The sequence below is a fragment of the Drosophila obscura genome, unplaced genomic scaffold, assembly GCF_018151105.1.
Source record: "Drosophila obscura isolate BZ-5 IFL unplaced genomic scaffold, ASM1815110v1 contig_150, whole genome shotgun sequence".
In the NCBI taxonomy this organism is placed as follows: domain Eukaryota; kingdom Metazoa; phylum Arthropoda; class Insecta; order Diptera; family Drosophilidae; genus Drosophila; species Drosophila obscura.
Genome location: NW_024542736.1, coordinates 1198300 through 1216755, shown reverse-complemented (window position 1 = coordinate 1216755; position 18456 = coordinate 1198300). Strand labels below are relative to the sequence as shown.

The following is an 18456-nucleotide window of genomic DNA, read 5'->3' as shown; positions in this document are numbered from 1 at the left end:
CCAGCCAGAAGACTCATAATGAAGTGCGTAAGAGCCCAAGTATTGAGTTAACAATTGAGTTATGTTCGGCCTGCAAATGGCCGCATAGCATGCCCCCCGCAAGGCGCATCAATTTATGCTGCCCTGCCCCATCATCCTTCAGGCATAAGCCCAGCCGCCTTATCGCGGCCATTCAAGTGCCACCGGCCATAGATCAACCTTATCAGCGCAGCCAAAGTATTTTCCTGTGCGAAATAAATTCCAACAGTTTATTATTCTAATTCGCATGCCAAATACCGACAGAAAAAAAAGAGAACGCCAGGCACGTCAGCACCTTTGGGTAAAGCCACAGCCATAGGACCCACCTGCCACCCGCCATCCTGCCCCACACTCAGAAACTCAGACCACCAACCGATACTGCCACAAAAGGAGTTGCGCGAGTGGCAAACGGAAATCAAATCAAAAAGTTCACAAAAATGCCAAACCAACAGAAATTAAGTTATAAAATTTTAAGGACTATGCGCTGTTTAATTTCCAAATGCCATGCCAAGGGGCTAAACCCCCACACACCCCCCACACCCACACCCACACCCCCATACCCACACACACAGGTGTGCTATGGCTCGGGCTTGAGGGCCTGTGGGCGTGGCTGCTTGCCGGAGCGTATTGTGGTTTTTGTTATGCGCCGATTACCATAAAAACAAGCTAAAGAAAGTTGCGTCGTCGGAAACGGAAATCAAGAAAACAAAAAGAATGAACTGAAATGAAGTCTCGGGCTTGGGCTTGGGCCTGGGCCCTGCGACTGAGACTGGGCTCCTTCGGTTAATAAAGTTAGTTGCGTTCGCCTTGACGGCGAAACTTTTGAGTTATAAGCGCACAAATTATGGCTTATAACAAAGCCAAGTCCAAGTCCAGCCAGTCAAGGCAGTCGGGTGGAAAGCAACGGCAACAGCAACAGCAACAATAGCCAGGAATACCAACAAAAGGAAAACAATTAACATGACGAAGACACATAAAATTTCCACTTCCCGATGGGGTAGCTGTAGATCGTGGGGGGGGGGAGGTAGTTGGGTGCGTCGAATTAGCAGTTGGAAATTCCAGTTCGAAATGTGCGTCAATCACGTGATGGGTCTCCTCTCTCTCTCTCTCTCTCTCTGACTCTCTTCCGACATAGATGCCCCACCCTTCCCCCATTCATGACTCTTGTCGCTTGTCTAGGCCTGCTGCCTGCTGCCTTGTTTTTGTTAATTTTAATACATGTACTTTTTATCGCCCAAACATTCCTCCTGGCTCAAATGAAGCCATTTGTTGGCTCGTATCTGTATCTGTGGCTCGTTTCAGACTGCTAGGCATTCGATACCAGAGCGTAGTGGGGCGGGGCGCGGGGGTTCACAGGTCACAGCACATCACAGTTATTTTCGTGCAAATGGCATATTTTTTATGGCTTGTCGCTGGCGTCTTGTTTCTCGTGTCGTAATTAGACAAAATTGTTGACTCCGCCCATGAGCCGCAAAAACCCAAACCCCAAACCCGAAACCCAGCCCGGGTTCTGCCCATTTCCCAATTGCTCACTCAGTCTTTAATATCCACTCACTGGGCGACTCTTGGTGGCATAATTCTGGCGGTGGCAGTGGCAGTGGCAGTGACGGTGCCACAACCGCTGGAAGGTGTGTTTGACACTTGGCGTGTCAGGACAGCGAAAATATTTGTCCCTACCCTTTAAAACGCCTTTGGGGGCAATGGCGGGGCATAATCTTTGTGGGACAGCAGTTCGTGGAGTTTTTATTGTTGCTATTTGGAATGCGTGGAAGGCAGCAGACTACTCAAAAATAATTACAAATAATATGAAGGACCTTTTGCATGAATTTACTCTCTGTATTTTGTTGTCCTCAGCAGCACTCTGGTCGTGGCCTAAATGGTAGTTTGCCCTGCAAGCACCACTAGAACCACAAGAACCACATCTGGTATATATATATGTGTGTGTACTTACGCTTCGACTGTCGCACAACTACAAAGCTCTGTGGGTTTTTATATGAGCCACTTCGACGAACGATTGATAACCTCTGACCGCAGCAGTGATGCGAATGCGAGCGAAAATGCCTGATAAAGCGACACAAATTATAAATTATATTATTTGGAAATTTTTTGCAGCCGATTTTTGGTTTGCTTTAAATTGGTTTATCGCAAAAATTCAATTGCATTTGAGGTGAGCGCGGCACAGAGCACACAGGTGCACACACGAACATTTTGGTAAATTTACCTGGCACAGGAATTGAATTATCTGCATGGAGCGTGGACCGCAAAATTGTATAAATAAATATTAGTCAATTTTGGTATTTGCAACATGCGCATGCATAATTTTTGGGAAATCGTGTGACACTCGGCCTGGTCGGGGAGGGGGCACAGCCACAGCCACAGCCATGACAATCAGACCAAACCATTTGCATAGAATCTAAAACGGGCATAAAAATACAACATTTAAGGGCGTGGCGGCAAATGCACTTTAAGCGGCTTTAAGTGATAAGAATCCAATTAGAAATGAGCTGGAGCTTAGCTCCGCGCCATTCATATCCATTGATCAGAGGCTGCCACAAAAGCCTTCACATGCAAGCGCTGCCTCTTAATTCAATGGGGAAAATAACAAAGCCCTAAGCCAGGGTTCGAATAGGCCACGAACAGCCTGCTGGCATGCTTATGACATTGTCAATGGCCGCTCCATAATAATACGTATAGATAGAGATGCTCATTGAGGCAGCTTTGAGACAGCAGCAGCAGCAGCAGCTATGCCAATGCCAAAGCATAAGACTTGGCCGCTTGCAAACTATTTGAATAATTGATATTAATCGTTGCCAAGAGCTGTCAAAATTAATTTGTGATGTGTTTTCCGAGCGATATTATTGATGATGATTATGGGGCCAAGGACTCTAATGAATGCAGAGGCTAATGGATAACCGTTCGACAGCTGAGTAGCACGCTGAGTGGCTGCCTGTAGTTTTCCATCTTTACTTGATTCCATCTTCCATTGCTCCAAGCATTTAATTACACTTTGACTCGGGGAAATTGACTTCCTCGGACGTGGCAAACTTTATTGTCTTCTTCTCTGGCTCTGCCTGGCTCTCTGCCTGACTGAGAGGAAATCGCTTAATATGTATTAACATTTATTGCTTCGTCAAAGCTGCTGGGGCTGGGCGCTGGGCGTGGGCGTGTGGAAAGGAGAAAAAAAAAAATAAGACAAAAAAAAAAACGATGCTAAGGCAATGGTAGACCGGAAATTGCCAAATACTGATACTTCCGCCGGAAATAAGTTGAATTGTTGTTGTTGAAGGAGCTGCGCTGGCTAGGCAGTAGCTTGGGGACCCTACACTGTTGCCTGCCATCAAGTAAATTAAGTTAAAGTTCCCTTATCGGTGCCCGGCCATCGAACATGAAGGACAACGCCTGACGGGCGCCTCGCCAGCTATCACCAGAAACACACATTTCACACCCGTCGCTTAGGCGGCTTAATTGCTGCCCCGAAACTTCACAGCACTTTGCACAATAAACAGATCATAATCTGTCGGCTAAAACTATCAATTTCCAAGCAGCCAAACAAGCAGCAAAACGCCCCGCCCCGCCCCGCCCCACTCCTGCTTCAACGCACTTGAAAGGCAGTCAAAAAAAAAAGGGAATGAAACTAAAAACAGCATAAAAACAACTACCCAAGCCTCGGCCGGGGAGGGAGCGTCGTAAAGGGGTGGCTGTGACAGACAGCAGACGACAAACGATGTGTTAACATTGGGAGCAAGATGTCGTCGGCGGCGGGGGTGACAATGAGGACTGCCGAACATCTTTCAATAGAATAGGTTCGGTTCTGTAGGTTCTGTGATGGGTGTGCTGTGCCGTCCCGGCATCGCTCCTTATAGATTTACGCACACTTAAGCAGCGTTTACTCAGACTCTCCGCTCCAGCTTTCAAATAGTCGTATAAATGGTTCGGCAGGCACAGCTCTAGCCCTGGCTTTTGTTTCTAGTTCAGTTTGTCTTTCTTTTGGTCCAACTTTGGACTGAGCGAGAGACACCAGACCCGGAAGCTGGAGTTGGGGGTGTGAATGAAGTGACATGTTCTCACGCTTACGCACGCTTTCCCGAGTGCCTGCCCGGCCGGCCCGGCCCACATGTCGTATGAGTTTTATGTCCCTTTGTTTATATGACTGTCTCTCTGTGCGCTTCTCTCTCAATCGGTTCGCAGACACATTTATTTGCCCTGACTGCGCGCTGTTCCTTCTGTTAGTTTGACAAATAAAATTAGTGCCATAAACATTTGTGAGCCAATGTCTGCTGTCGGCTTTGTTGGCTATCCACAGCAGTTATCACCCAAAAAAAAAATTGGGTAACCATGTACCTGCTGCCATTGTTATCAAGCGGTTAATTTAATGGCTTTAAGTCTGAGCTCTGGGAAACATTCAGCTAAAGAAGAATAATAGCTGTGAGCCCCTGTGAGCTGTTTGGCCACACCACTGACTTTATTTGCCTACACATTCGCACAACTCTTTGCCACTTTACAAGTTTTCTTTTTTTGCTGTTTCTTGAGGGAATTTATTGCCACTGCAAATGCGCTGATATCACAAGGATGGAGCTACCCCAGCTCTCAACATGTATCCCATTTCCGGCAGATGACTCGGATGTTTGTTTTAGCGGCGGCATTCCACTGTACTGCATCTCTATTGGCGAGCCAAAGCCAAAGCGATACAGCCACACCGACGTCGTTGTCGTCGTTGTCGTTGACTCTCGATACAGTCATTCGAGCTGATAGAAATATGTATTCAATTTATTTTATATGGGCGGCATATCGAAACAAATGCATTTGGCGCACAAACAGCCGTCGGGCAACATAAAGTATAACAAAAGATGCTTCAAAGGTAAACAGACAATAAGCTGGGGAGACAGCAGGCAGCAGGACTGCAGCACTGCAGCACTGAAGCAGCGGATACCCTCTGGCAGTTGATTGTACAATATATACAAGATGGTCTTTGGCGTGTTGAAATGATCAACGAAGGAGGCTAAATTTTTATTGCTAGAACATGATTTGTTTACCCCGTAGCTTGCTCTAATATTGTTCTCTAATATGCCCCCAAATACCCTGTATAAACTCTCGTGTGGGCTCTGCTGTCAAGGCTACATTCTGGAGCCCTTTTTGGGCGGCTTTTAATGGGCGCTGCCGTAGGCCATGGCATGGCATTTTCCCATGCTGATAAAAAGTGCTGCCTGCGCTCGTTCGCCCACATTCGCGCGCATTCAAATTCAGGTATATAATACCCACCTTTATTTGTGTGCGTGAATTTTTGTGTGTTTAATATTATATATAATTATATATAATTTCAATTTAGGCAGCAGCAGAAGCCAGGCAGAGGAAGCAGCCAGGCACATAATTATAATTTGCCAGCGGACAGCCACTAAATTTCCAAACTCTCTCGCATAGAAACAAATTGCTGCAAATAAATTTTATTATTATTATCGCAATTGAATTGAATTTGCGATAAAACACAAACACACACACACACACAAATATAATTCGCTTGTCGCACATGACCACAGGAGCGGCCGAGAATCAATGGGGAATTTTGGTTTTATTTTTGTTTTTGTCGTGGCTGTGGCTATGGCTCTCGGCTCTGGGCTCTGCTCTGGCTCTGTCCAGCAAATCTCAGACGGCGCGGGGGTATCTGCAACATGTTTCTGTGTGTTGTAATCCCTGCCAAAGCGATTATAGTTTTTGTTTCAATTTTCAATGGCGGTGGTGCGAGGGCTGGCACAGCAGCAATGACCCAAAATTCAGCATTACTTGCCATACAAACAGCGATGCATTTTAATTGGATGCCAACCGGCACATGGCACACGGCACACGGCACACGGGCACGGCCCACGGCCCACGTCCCGTTGTGCACACATTTGGGCCGATTAGCGTCCAATGGAGTTGAGAGTCCGCAGTTACTTTATTTCCCATTGAAATGCAAATTTCTTTTTCTGGTCAGCGCCTGGTCGGCGATAACAATGGTTTAGGGCCAGGGCCAGGGACAGTGCCACTGGCCAACGAGTCCGGCCGCTAATTTGCCAGACAACAATGCGGAGGTGGCTGATAACCTGAACCTGATTTGTTTCCCATAATTGTTATTTATTTTAGTTTTACCAATGGCAATTTGTATTTATAATTTGTCGCTGCTGCCGGTCCATGCATTCCGTGGCATGTGGGCGGGGAGTGTGGGAGTATGCCAAACGCGCAATTCGTGTGTAGTTTATGGCATTGCGAGAGTGAGATATGCTGGCTAATTTAAGAGCTAATTACTTGAAGCGCAGCGAGTATTTCTGTGTAAATATTTGACCGCTCATTAGAGGGGCTCCATCTAACACGAACACTATCTCTTTCTATTTTCCCCCCTTCGCCTACGCCTTCTCTTTGTGCGCTCTGCCGCTCCTTTTGCTTTGCCCGCATCCGTGTAAAAAGTGAGCGAGCCCCGTCTGCCCATTCAGTGCTCAGCATCACTTGAGTTCAATTAAAACCGCACTTGTAGTTGTTTGCTCAACAAACAAACACACACACACACACACTCTAGCAACTCGGACCACGCCCCCCACCAGCACCCACCCGCAACTATACAGCGGGCCTGCTGTACGCACCTTTTGGACATTATGCGAAACGAACTTTGTGCGAGAGTCAAAGGTTCGGGGTGCAGTGCAGTGCAGTGCAGCGTAGTCATTGCCGTAGCCGTTGTTGTAGCCGTAGCTGTAGCCGGGGGCATTGTTTAACAATTAACCGCAAATTGAATGCAATTAAATAAATAACGGTGTTGAACCTTTGTGCAAACGTTTGTAGGCCGTGTGCAGCAATTGCAGACGTGAAGACCGTCGTAGTCATGGCAGGGCACCCCATCCCAGCCACAAGCCCATTGCTAGGCCAGAGGCAAGCACACACACACACACACACACAGACATATGTAGAGAGGGCTACGCGTATGTGCGTTGTACAAATGAAATGAAATATTACGTATACGTCACGTCGGTCCATTGGCCAGCAAACAAACAAACACCAACACACAATGGCCAGCTGAAGTAGCAGTTGGCAGTTGGCCGTTGGCCGTTGCCGTTGCTGTTCCCGTTGCCGTTGCCGTTGCCTGCTGTGCTATGCTACTGGTATTTGTTGAAGTTATTGTTGTAGTCGATTCGCAGAGCCGCCCTCCCCTACCCTGCCCTGCCCTCCCCTGCCCTGCCCAGCCATGCCATGACGATTGCAAGTGGCAACCAGTGTAAAACAATTTATTGAAACTGCAGCCAGAGAGAGAGAGAGGAACAAGAGAAGTGTTGCTGCAGCTCAGCCAATTAATAGCAGCAGTAGCAGCAGCACTTCACCTCTCCCCCCGTCCGGCTCAAGCACACTTAAAGCACATAAATGAGTAGTTAAAAGATTGCCACACTCTCTCTCTCTCTCTCTGCATTGATTGATGGATTTGCTTTGTTCCCATTTGAGGCCGAGAGCCAATTGCAAAAGTTACTCAAAAAAAAAATGTTTCAGACTGATGGTGGAAAGTCGAGGGGGGAGTAAAGCTTTGTTGTCTGTACCGTTTGACCCATTTGACACTTTTATTGAGCTGTTTTGTTTTGTCGTTGAGGGTAAAAAATTCAATTTACTCCTACAGCCGAATTGACAGCGGACAGGGATGGGCTGGGGAGGGCAGGGCAGGGCAGGACAGCGACATGTACCAGTACGAGTACGAGTACGAGTACACGCAATCTAAAACTTGTATAACAGCGATACAGTGATACCCATTGCTTGCGTTTCAATTTGGCTCTGGGAGCCATTGATTGTCTATTTGCGAGGACCGCAAAAAAAACCACCGCCACACAGCAAACACAGGAGACACAACCGTGAGTTGAGTACGGGAGCATGGGAGCATGGGAGTTTCGAGTATGAAACACGAAACGCAAATGTTAAATGTCAGTAAGACATGCAAAGAATGTCACACATTGCGGCGTGTCTGACAGGGGCGGATGATGGGCTATGGGCTAGGGATAATGCAGCAGCGTTACCGCAGTGATTGCTCTGCTTTCTAGCAAGCAGCTGGCTGCTCCTATTTATTGCCTGGTGTTTGATAAAATTGAATAGCCAGGCGTCTGGGGTTATTGTTGTCTGGGACGCCGTTGTTGCTGATGGAAATTGAAAAATGTATGCGCAAAAAACGGCTGTGCAGAGTGACAACAAAAGTGCCCGAAAAACCAAAAAAGAGCAATGCCACCAAACAAAATATAATTGAACTGCCAGCCATTAGGCGACAACTCACCTTTAGTTTTTGTACACCCACCCCCAAAATAAGAGTGAGAGATACGTATGGGGGGGAGACCTATTTCGGTGGTTTGAATTTGAATAAAGTTATTGCCGAGGCTGCCTTGGACAGATTCCTTTGAACTGTCAGCCCGGCCATTTCAAGTCTTTTGTTCGTTTCCAGGTATTCAGATATTCTGTTCTTCTTTCTGTTTTGTTGTTTTACTCATTCGAAACTTTCACATTTCGGCAAACAAGAAGTCAAATTGAAAAGTTTTTATTTTAACAAAAAAAAAAAAAAAAAAAAAAAACCAGACAAAAAGTCGAAATTAGAAGCCGCGACGGGACAAAAGTGAAACAAAGTTGGGATACGCAAGCCAATTGGCATTGCCAACGCCAATGCTGAGCTGGAGCCAGAACAAATAGCCGCTGAAACTTGCTAGAAGAGTGGAACGGGCGGGTAGGAACGGTAGGGAGACGTCGGCACATAACGCATAAAGTTAAAGCTGACATTTCGTGTTCTCTTTTGAGTTTCAATTTAAATTTTATTCGCGCAGAAAGTTTTTTATTCCCCTGCCACAGCCAGAGAAAGAGAGGAGAGAGAGAGAGAGCGAGAGCCTGAAAGAAGTTGTCAGCAAACAAATTGCGACTAAATTTGCATATAGAATCGGGCAATCGGAGGGAACGAGTGCATTAACACATTAATTGGTAAATACTCGTATATTTCGAGTTATACGATGTATACTTAAACTCGCTTTCTGTGCAGAGACCACACACAGCCCTACAATGCCCGAAGAACATTATTTGCAGCTTTGGGTTGGGTATATGTCTGGCGAGCCGAGAAAATGAAAAAAATGTGAGCCCGACAGACGCAGATAAACTGCAGAAAAAGGGAGGTAATTATTATTCTTAATTATCCATGGATGGGTTGCTTGCCAGGGCCAAGGAAGAGCAGCAGCAGCAGCAGCTTAGCCAGTGCCTTGTGCCCGTCATTGTCAGCCCGTTTGGCCGTAGTTGGTCCGAGGCAATTATGCAAACGCCGGAGCCGTAGCCATAGCCAGCAAAATACACACAACACAGCTATACGGAGCAGAATCTTTGCTGCTCTGGCTGAGCTGAGCTGGGCTGCCCTGCCTGAGCCCTGAGCCCCCAGACCCCGTCCCTGTCCCTGTCCCTTTGCGGGCTTTCTTTTCTGGCTTAGCTGCCCGCTCGTTAATTGTAATTGAAGTTTGTAATTAAAAAGTTTATTCGAAGCGTGGAGTCATTAAAATGAAATGATTTCCAGAGCTAATACAACTACTGCTGCTGTCCCTGCCACGAGTCGGCTGGAAGTTACAGCCGTTCCCGTTCCCCTGGCAGGTACGAGGTTTTCACTCCGCCTGCAATCGGACATTAATTTTGATTTAAATGGTGTGTAAACGTTTTAAACTTCTGAGATTTGTGTGACTGTCCCTTCATTTAGCCGCAATTGAGTTATTGGCCTCATTAGCGTTTTGGCTTTTTTGCTTACCGAAAAGCGTAGAGCCGAGAGCGTAACTTTGAGCGACTAATTACGCCCCCACAGACTGACGAAGGGACAGGGTTACGCAGCGTATGCTCCACGAGTGGGACAGGACAGGACAGGACAGGACAGGACAGGAGAGGGGACAGCCACCTTGTCAAGCAATCAAAGTGGGTAAACACTCCACATACACACACACATACAGTTAGGGGGCGCAGCACACACATACACAAAAACGACTAGCAAACGACCTCAACCTAATCATGAATAATGTGCCACATATTCACACAATAAAATCAGTTGAAAAGGCAACACAAATATCATGACAAGCAGGGCGAACCCTGCCCCTGCCCCTGCCACCTGCCCCCTGCCGCTGACACTGCCACTGCGCCTAGCGATCCTATCAGCCAAAAATGTGGCACAAGCCACGCGCCTCAGTGGTTGGGTGCTGTACGTTTCTAGGGGTGGGTGTATTTGGGGGGGCGTATTAAATATGCGTGTCATGTCCATTTATTTATTTTTTGTGTGTGTGTGTGTTTTTTTTTTTGTCACCTTTGGCCATGTTGACTTTTCAATCTGGCCAAACTCTGCCAGCTCCACGCTGGAGATTTCACAGCAGCAATCTGGTTAATGCTGCAAAACATTTTCGGTGGGGGCGGGGAGGACATCTTTATGGTGCCCGGGAACCCACTCACCGGGTGAGATGAGACTTGATTGAATGGGCCTAGACTATGGCCAGACATCTAAAGTGCACACACACACAGGCATTCAGGATCCACTTCCACTGCCACTTCTCGTGTGTAATTCCTAACCTTCTCTGCCTGCTTATAAGAAAATATTTTTGTACTCTCAGTCGGCCGCTTAATCAGCATTTGTCAAATGAAAAACCTTTCACCAGGAGCAGTGTCGAGCGCAGCTCCCAACATGACACTGACATTGCCAGAGACAGGCAAATGGAGTCGAGTCTACGCCTTTTGGCTTTTCTTTCTCTCCCTGTCTCTCCTCACCCTGTTTCTGTCTCCGTGTGCTTGCTTTGGGATGTCTGTGGATGGGCGGCTGCTGCTGCTCCTTAACAATGACACCAAAAATGCCTGGCATTATGCGGAGCTGGTGGCTGCATTGAGTCTCACGTCAACTGTTTCAGTTGACAAATTTGAGCAAAAAGTAAAAATGTTCCAGACACGGCAGTGGTGGAGGAGAGGAGTCAGCGCCACAAACGACTTTGTGTGTGTGCACGGTCTTTCCACCTGGAGGGGCTAAACGCAAATGTGAATAGCTGGGCCAGCCACCTGAGTTGGCAAAGGCTGAGCGGGTCGAGTGCTTTTCCCAATGCGAAGCTGGCAAATTTCCATAAATCATATTAACCCACATTTGACATTACTTTTTGCTTGCTCTCTCTTCTGCTCTCTTAACACCTCCCCTCTCTCACTGTGTCTCTGTCTCACACTCTGTGGGTGTTTCTTTGTTTTCCTAAAAGTTTTCATCTTGCACATTTGGCATAGTTTTTCCTTGCCCTCCCTCCTCTTGTACGGCTTTCCTTTCATTGTTGCCCTGCAGCAGGCTGCACTTAGCAAGTAAAATGCTCGCCTCTGCTGAGGCTGTTGGCTGTTCTTTCTCCCTAATGAATATCGAACATTTCAGACATGCTGCCCCAAAAGCCGTTTAAATAATTCAGCCTAAGTGTATAATCGTGTATTCGGGCACAGGTGGGAGACGGTGGGTGGGAGATGCACAGCACAGGCACAGAAACAGAAACAGAAACACCAATAGAAACAGAAACAAGGAATCATTCAATTTGTTATGGAGCATTCGAGTTGGCATGCATTTTTTATTTGTAATTACACCTGAAACAAAATGCCGAGCACCGAGCTGGCTGTTGGAACTGCTACATATTCACGACTCACTTGGCTCGCTCTTCACCTTAGACGGGGGAGTGGTGGTGGGGCGGCGGCTCTCATTGTGTGCTCATAAATCATTTTTATTGTTTGCACTTAAAATACCATTGTGTTGCAATAAACTGGCACAAGGAGAGCACACAAATGTTTGTACGTTTGGCAGCAAAAATATAGCCCAAAATAAAGTACAACTCAGAGGCTGACCCTCGCAGAGGGACGAAGGACGGCAGCGTTTAGGTTTAGGTTTAGTCTGCTGCCCCTGCCCCCTACCCCCTGCTTGCTGCCTAATTGATTCGGGGGTGGCCTGAGGCGGTGGTCATTACTTTTAAATTTTCATTCGGAGATACTTTTGTGGTCCACTTGGCACACTTGGGCCCTGCCCCTCTGAGTAATTATGCAATCACTTTTTGGCGTGGCCGGATTGCATGTACGGCCTTTTCCCCCAGTAATTTTCGACTTTTCCCACGTCTTCAGCCCACGTCTACAGCCATCAGGCAACATCCTCCTCCTTCCGCAAGTCTGGCATTACAAATCGCTGGCATAAGCAATGTAATGCTCTGCTATTTGTACAAAATGCTAATTTGATTAATTTCCATTTCATTTTTATGAGTCCGCCGCGCTTGTTTTGCGTCACATTAAATCCATTTTTCAACAGACTTTCGCGTGCCGACTGTACCTGGCACCCACCCACCCAAACAAGTGGCCCAAGCGACCGGGAACAGGGACGGGACAGCAACTACTACTAGTAGTTGGCTAAGGCCAGCTCCCAATTAGGATAATCGCTGGCCGGGAAATGTTAATTTAAATGTGAATGATTGTAGCTGTGGCTCAGACTCAAACTCCAGCTTTGGCTTTGGCTCTGACTTTGGGCTGACTGTTGCTCTGACTAGAGCGCAGCTCTCGTGCCACTGCGGCGGCAGTTGCGTGCAAAACTCGTGACAGGAGTACACGTGTTCGGGAACCTATCGAAAGCCCGGACAGACTGCGATTGTGTAAGCGCTTGGCTAAGCTTAATTCCGAATCGGATTCTCACGTGACAAGCGACCATGCACGAGCGGGCGGGCCATTTATTGAGTAAAGTTTTGTGTGTTTAGCAGGAATCTCTAGGCGAGCAGGTGCAGTGTTCCAGCAGCTCCGCATTGCTGGGACTATCTTTGAACAGACTCTTTTGTTGCTCGGTCAGTGCCCTCCAGGCATTGCAGCCCTTCAGATGTAGGTCCGACGCGGTGAGTTCAGCGTGCGCTAAACGATATTGATTCATGAAATTGGGGAACCGACTATCAGCGTTTTCCATCAAGTTTAGATCAGTTGAGGCGGGGACACCAATATCAGCGTTTTCAATCAAGTTAAGAACAGTAGAGGCGGAGTTTTTCACGCTTGACGTGGAGTTTTTCACGCCCAAGGCGCCTCCGCGCTTCTTGTTGCTGCGACGCCTGGACCTAGCTTTAGTGCGGTTGCCCATGTCCAATTTGTCATAATTTGTATTGGCCTGTAGGAATTGTTATGTTATGTTATGCAATGGTATGTCAATGGTTAATCACCGCTTACCACATCGACAAAGCTCATCTTCTGCGATGTGGAGAGTTTGCCCCAGTTCTGTGCAGCCTGTAGGTTCGCCTGCTGCTGCGACAATTCCGAGTGCTTCTGCTTGTAGGATCTTAAGAATTTCCGGTAGCCGTTGAAATGACATTCGGGACTCCTATTAAGGAATTTACCAAGTGAAGTGCCCATAATGGCAACGAATGATTTTTTTTATGCTAACTTATACAAAATCACAAAAATTAGTTGTGGAAGTGTACTGAGAAATGTAATAAAAGTGAGGAATCCCAGTCTGACACTTGACGGCAAGGGTCACCGATTTAAACTGGATTTTACTTCTCATAATTAAAGGGCTTCCTGCCCTGCCCTGCCTGCCGCCTGCTTGGCATGGAGATGGCCCCCCTTCGGCGGGCAATCTTATCGCTTGGCTAACGAACTAACGCCATTAGGCCAGCGCGGCTGTTGCGACAACGTACAACGAACAATGAGGTAATAAAAAAGGCCAACAACCGACCATTAACCAGGCAGTAGAAAAGCAGCAGCAAGTCCGCCAGCAAGCCAGCGTGGGCGAGTAGGGCAGCAGGGTGGGTACGGAGGAGGTGAAGCCTAATGAAATTCCATAGAACCATGTTCTCGCCTGATAAGCAGCCATTGGTCAATTGGCCCAGCTCTCGGCACAGGCTGGACGGGCGGCGCATGCAACATACGACGAAATGTTCACCACACAGGCGATGCCGCGGAAGCGAGCGTGACGCAGTGCAAGTAACGCGAACTCTGCTCAAATGAAATATGAACTAGAGAGAGAGAGAGAGGGGCACTGTAGAGCATATTTCGACTAAAAGATACCCAGTACTACACGGAAGCAGTGTGTTTCATTTGTGGCATACAACTTGTAACAATTTAAAATGTAAAGAATCAGCAGTGGAAGTTTTCGCTGCAGAGAAATCTCTACAGAGAAATCTCTACACACGCTGACTGATGGGCCATTTACCAGTTACACAGATCACAGGCACACCCTTTGCTCAAACAAGTACTGGGTACCAAAGCTGCAAAAGTATAAAGTCAATGTCATTTGCAATGCAGCGCCGTAAATTATTTTACATGCCCGAATTAATGCTCTCGCCAGTAGCGAGCGCGCGAGCGAGATCGAGAGACGGAAACACAGACAGAGAGAGAGAGAGAGAGAGAGAGAGGCGAGCTTTAACAAAGCCCCAGGCAAGAATCCCAGCAGCAGTCGAACTAAGCTTCACTCTCTCCCTCTCGCGCGTAGCGGTCTGAGCGCAGCTCGTGCTGAAGCTCCTGAAGCGGCGTCAGATTGCTGTACTACGACTTGCAAACTGCAGCCAGCCAGCCAGCCTCAACTTTCTGGCATTTATCTTTATGAAAAGAAATCGCTCAACGCCCGGCACACGGCACACGGCACATGGCACACGGCACTCAGCACTCGACGCTCAGCCCTGGGGGCGTCATTGTTTTATCCCACAGAAGGAATGACTGGCTGGCTGGCTGGCTGGCTGGGTGGCTGGGTGGATAGATGAGATGGCAGCCACCGCAAAGCAGTGTTTCCTGCGCTGAATTTCATGCAACGATTGCCAGAACAGAAGCGAGTATACCAGACCAGAGCAGAGCTGAGCGGAGCTTCTTCTCCGTCCGGGGCTTTGTGTATGCAAACAAAGTACGAGATAAACTTTTGTTCTGCCTGAACTTTGTCGCGCTTTGGTGTCGCCGCTGTTGCTGTTTTCGCATTATAATTTCAGCCTGCCCCACCGTACAGCCCCCCACCAGCCTGTTTCTGTCCGCGCTTTATGAAAATGAGTTAAACATAATACGGAATCTCTGGGGTAAGTTTTTGAAAATTGTTTTTAAATTTCACGAAGCTACCCATTTCCATTTCCATTGCCATTTCCATCTGCGACTCGGTTTCTGTGACACGCGCAACAAAAATTGACAATGGCAGGAACAATATGTCATTAGAATATAAATTGAAATTGACGGCATAACTTGTTTGCTTTTCGTTGGTATTTTCTTTTCGGCCAGCGTAGCGGTTCCCCGGCACGCAGCCAGCCAGCAGCCAGCCAGCAGGCACAGCGACTGTCATTGGTTTTGCATGTTGCAAGTTGATTAAAAAACTACATGTTCCACTCACGTGCCACACGCAGGCCAAGGCGAAAATTATATGGCTCGAATGCCAGAACAGAACAAAACAGAGCTGAGCTGAGAAGAGCAGAACTTCTTTGGAATTGGTGGGTCGATGGGTCGGTGGGCGGAGGGTGTCAGCCTTAGACATACTTTTCCAATTTGCCCGCCCGAACCAGCAACGGCGGATGGGCGGATGGCGGATGGGCGCGGGGGGGTGCAGGCTGTGCGAAATGAGCCACTCAAAGCAATCAGGCAGACACATCCCGCCCCACCCAATAACTCAGCCACACAGCTCTCGAAGAAGAGCCTTCCCATCCTGGAAATCCTCACCAGCCATCAGCGCCATGAATTATGCAAATCTCTTGTGGCCAACTCAACGGAGAAATGGAAGTTGAAGTGGCAGCAAGAACCAGAACCAGAACCAGAGAAAAAGAAAAAAAAAAATCAAACAAAATCGATTGATGTACAAATTTTTCTTAGCATCCGCAAATAATTTTCTTCGAAGGAACCGCCTTGCCTGCCTGGCTGCCTTTTGATTTGTGCGGCAATGACAGGCATGGGGCATCAGCGCTGATGCTGCTGCTGCTGCTGCCATTTTTGTTGTTGTTCCGTCCTGTCGGCCTACTCCTAAATTATGTAGATTTGTTTTAGCATAATGCTTGTGCGAGTGTGTGGCTGTGAGTGGGATGGAGATGGGATCCGACAGCGATTTTTCCTGCTTTCGGCTGCAACGTTTTAAACCGCCATTAAGTTTCCTCCATAAATATCAGACAACGCCGCCTCTCACTTGGCGGCACAGCCAACTGAGGAATTATGTAAATTTGTTTTGGTCACAGCACTGCCCGTGCTGGCCCTGAGACTCCTATCTGGGCCCATTTCATTGAGTTATTGTGCGTTGGCCAGGCAACGCATTCTGGCCAGGGTCTGCTGGGGCTGCTGCTGCTGCTGCCGGTCTATTGGCCAGCTCTCTGTTGCTATAGTTTTGTGTGCTGTGCTTGTGGTGTCTTTGCCTTTGTTCTCTGGTCGGTGGCGCAACATATGAAATTCTTTTGGCTTTTCTTTGTACCCCTTTTTGTCTCTGTTAATTTAATTCGATCGCATTCTCTGCCAAAAATTGTTCATTTGATTGCCGGACGGGACAAAACTTTTCCATTGGCAATGGCTGAAACTTACATTTTAGCAATAACTTTATGCAGAAATCAAATCAGTTGAAAATTAATTTAATTCCCACTCGAACGGCAAAGTTTCGCCCACCCACTGTAGCTTTATGATTTGCCTGCGTTTTATTCTTTTGGCGAGCGAATAAAGTAAAATAAAAAACAAAAAAAGGAAAAAACATCCAAAAATACTGAGCTGCAAAATTTTAATTATAAAAGTTTGAATCTTGCTCGCCTTGACGCCTGCTTGCCTGACTGACTCGTCCTGTCTGCGGATTGGCGCGGGGGCAGTGGCAGGAGAATCGCAGCCATTTCAAACTGTTATTAGTGCAACATTGGTGGGGGTGGCGGGTGCGGCTGCGTGGCAGTGGCAGCTCTGCACTTTGCCGATTCCACCAATATTAATTATGATTTCATTTTCGTTAGTTAACAGTTTCTTTTGCCAGAAATTTTTTTTTTATTGCTTTTGCTTCGCCTGATGCTGGGTGCTGGTTGCTGGGTGTTTCCCTTTCCTATTTCAGAGTACATTTGAAATGAATACCAATTGCACTCCATTCCATGTGCGACAGCGTAGTGGATGGGCAAAGAGAGTAGTGGCGAGGCGCGGCGCGGCGCAGCGAGGAAGAGCGGAAAAAGTTTCCTTGTGGCGCAACTTAATTAATTTTACATTGCTTCGAGTACGACGCTGTTCGGGCTGTCGGGAAAGTGTTCAGATGATAAACGAGCTAATTAATATGCGCCAAAACTTGTCCCAGGGCCACCAATGGCACAAGATTTTCGCAATGCAAATAGCTGGAAATAGTCGCTTGTGGCTTTCCAATTATGCGATATGATTTGCACAAAAATTCTGTACCATAGCACATGACATGTACCAGGGTGGGTACAGGGGGGTCCACCCTCGCCCGCTTGGGCAGCGGCAAGACCAACAGGAGAGCTGCGGGGCAGGCCAGTTCAACGACACAAATTTCATTAAAATTCATGTGAAATATATTGAGACTTGCATGCATAATGGTCACTAAGTTTTGCAGTGTGCCTCAACTAGGGGCTGGGCTGCAGAGGTGGGGAGGGGGGTGGGGTTGGGGCCCTCAAGTGTGCCACTCCCACACGACGCATTGCTTACTTGCAACATGCAAATACCGTCAGGATACGGCAGGAGTGCAGCAATGGCAACGGCAGAGGCAACGGCAGAGGCAACGGCAGAGGCAACGGCAGCGGCAACGGCAGAGGTAACGGCAGAGGCAACGGGAGAGGCAACGGCAACTTGTAACTGGCAGCGGCATCCGGGGCATCCGCTTCGTTCCGTTGCGTTCCAAATGCAACTTGCTGGCAGCAATGGTAGCAAAATTTTTGCCTAGCTTCCGTCCCGCCTTCAACGATGCCTTCACTCGACGACGACTACGACAACGCTGTAGAAAAACGCAGCTCAAGGAGTTTGTGCGCCCCATGAAATTTCATGCATAAACTTTTGCGAAATGCAAAAGTTTTAATAATTTAAGCCGGGCACGTATGCCCCCCTGTTCCGATGTCCACTGTGTCCTGTGTGTCCCTGGTCCACTGGTCAGCCCGCTGTGCTTGCAAAAGCTTAGAAGTGCTCGAGGTAATGTCCTTAGTTCGAATGATGAAAAAATATTGGAGAAGTGCCTGAGCAGGTCCCTAGGCTTGGGCTGGCGCGAGTGCCATTGACGATTATATATTAAAAAAAAACTCTTCGCTTTTGCAAAATTGTTCAGAAAGTTGCCCAGTCCGGTCCGGACCGATCCGGACCGGTCCCGGCCCGGTCTGCCACTTGGCAGTCGGCAATTGCAACATTTAAATTTCATGCCCGCCACTTGGAGACTGTGCTTAAACTTGCATGAGGCATGCCTCATCGAATGTGGAGTGGTTCTTCGGCAGCGATTTGACCTATAAAATGCGGGCGGGGGGAAATGAAACCAATTTGGCAGTGTTTAGTTTTTAC

The 18456-nt window shown here is 47.7% G+C and overlaps 1 protein-coding gene across 1 annotated transcript; it reads right to left on the bottom strand.

Moving 5' to 3' along the window:
- Positions 1–12693: 12693 nt before the first annotated feature.
- Positions 12694–13516, bottom strand: LOC111079246. Its single transcript, XM_022374359.2, has 2 exons — positions 13213–13516; positions 12694–13153 (listed from the first exon to the last, which is right to left on the bottom strand). Exons 1-2 carry the CDS (start codon positions 13393–13395, stop codon positions 12755–12757), a joined length of 582 nt encoding a protein of 193 aa, XP_022230051.2. The 5' UTR covers positions 13396–13516; the 3' UTR covers positions 12694–12754.
- Between the last annotated feature and the right edge of the window lie 4940 nt (positions 13517–18456).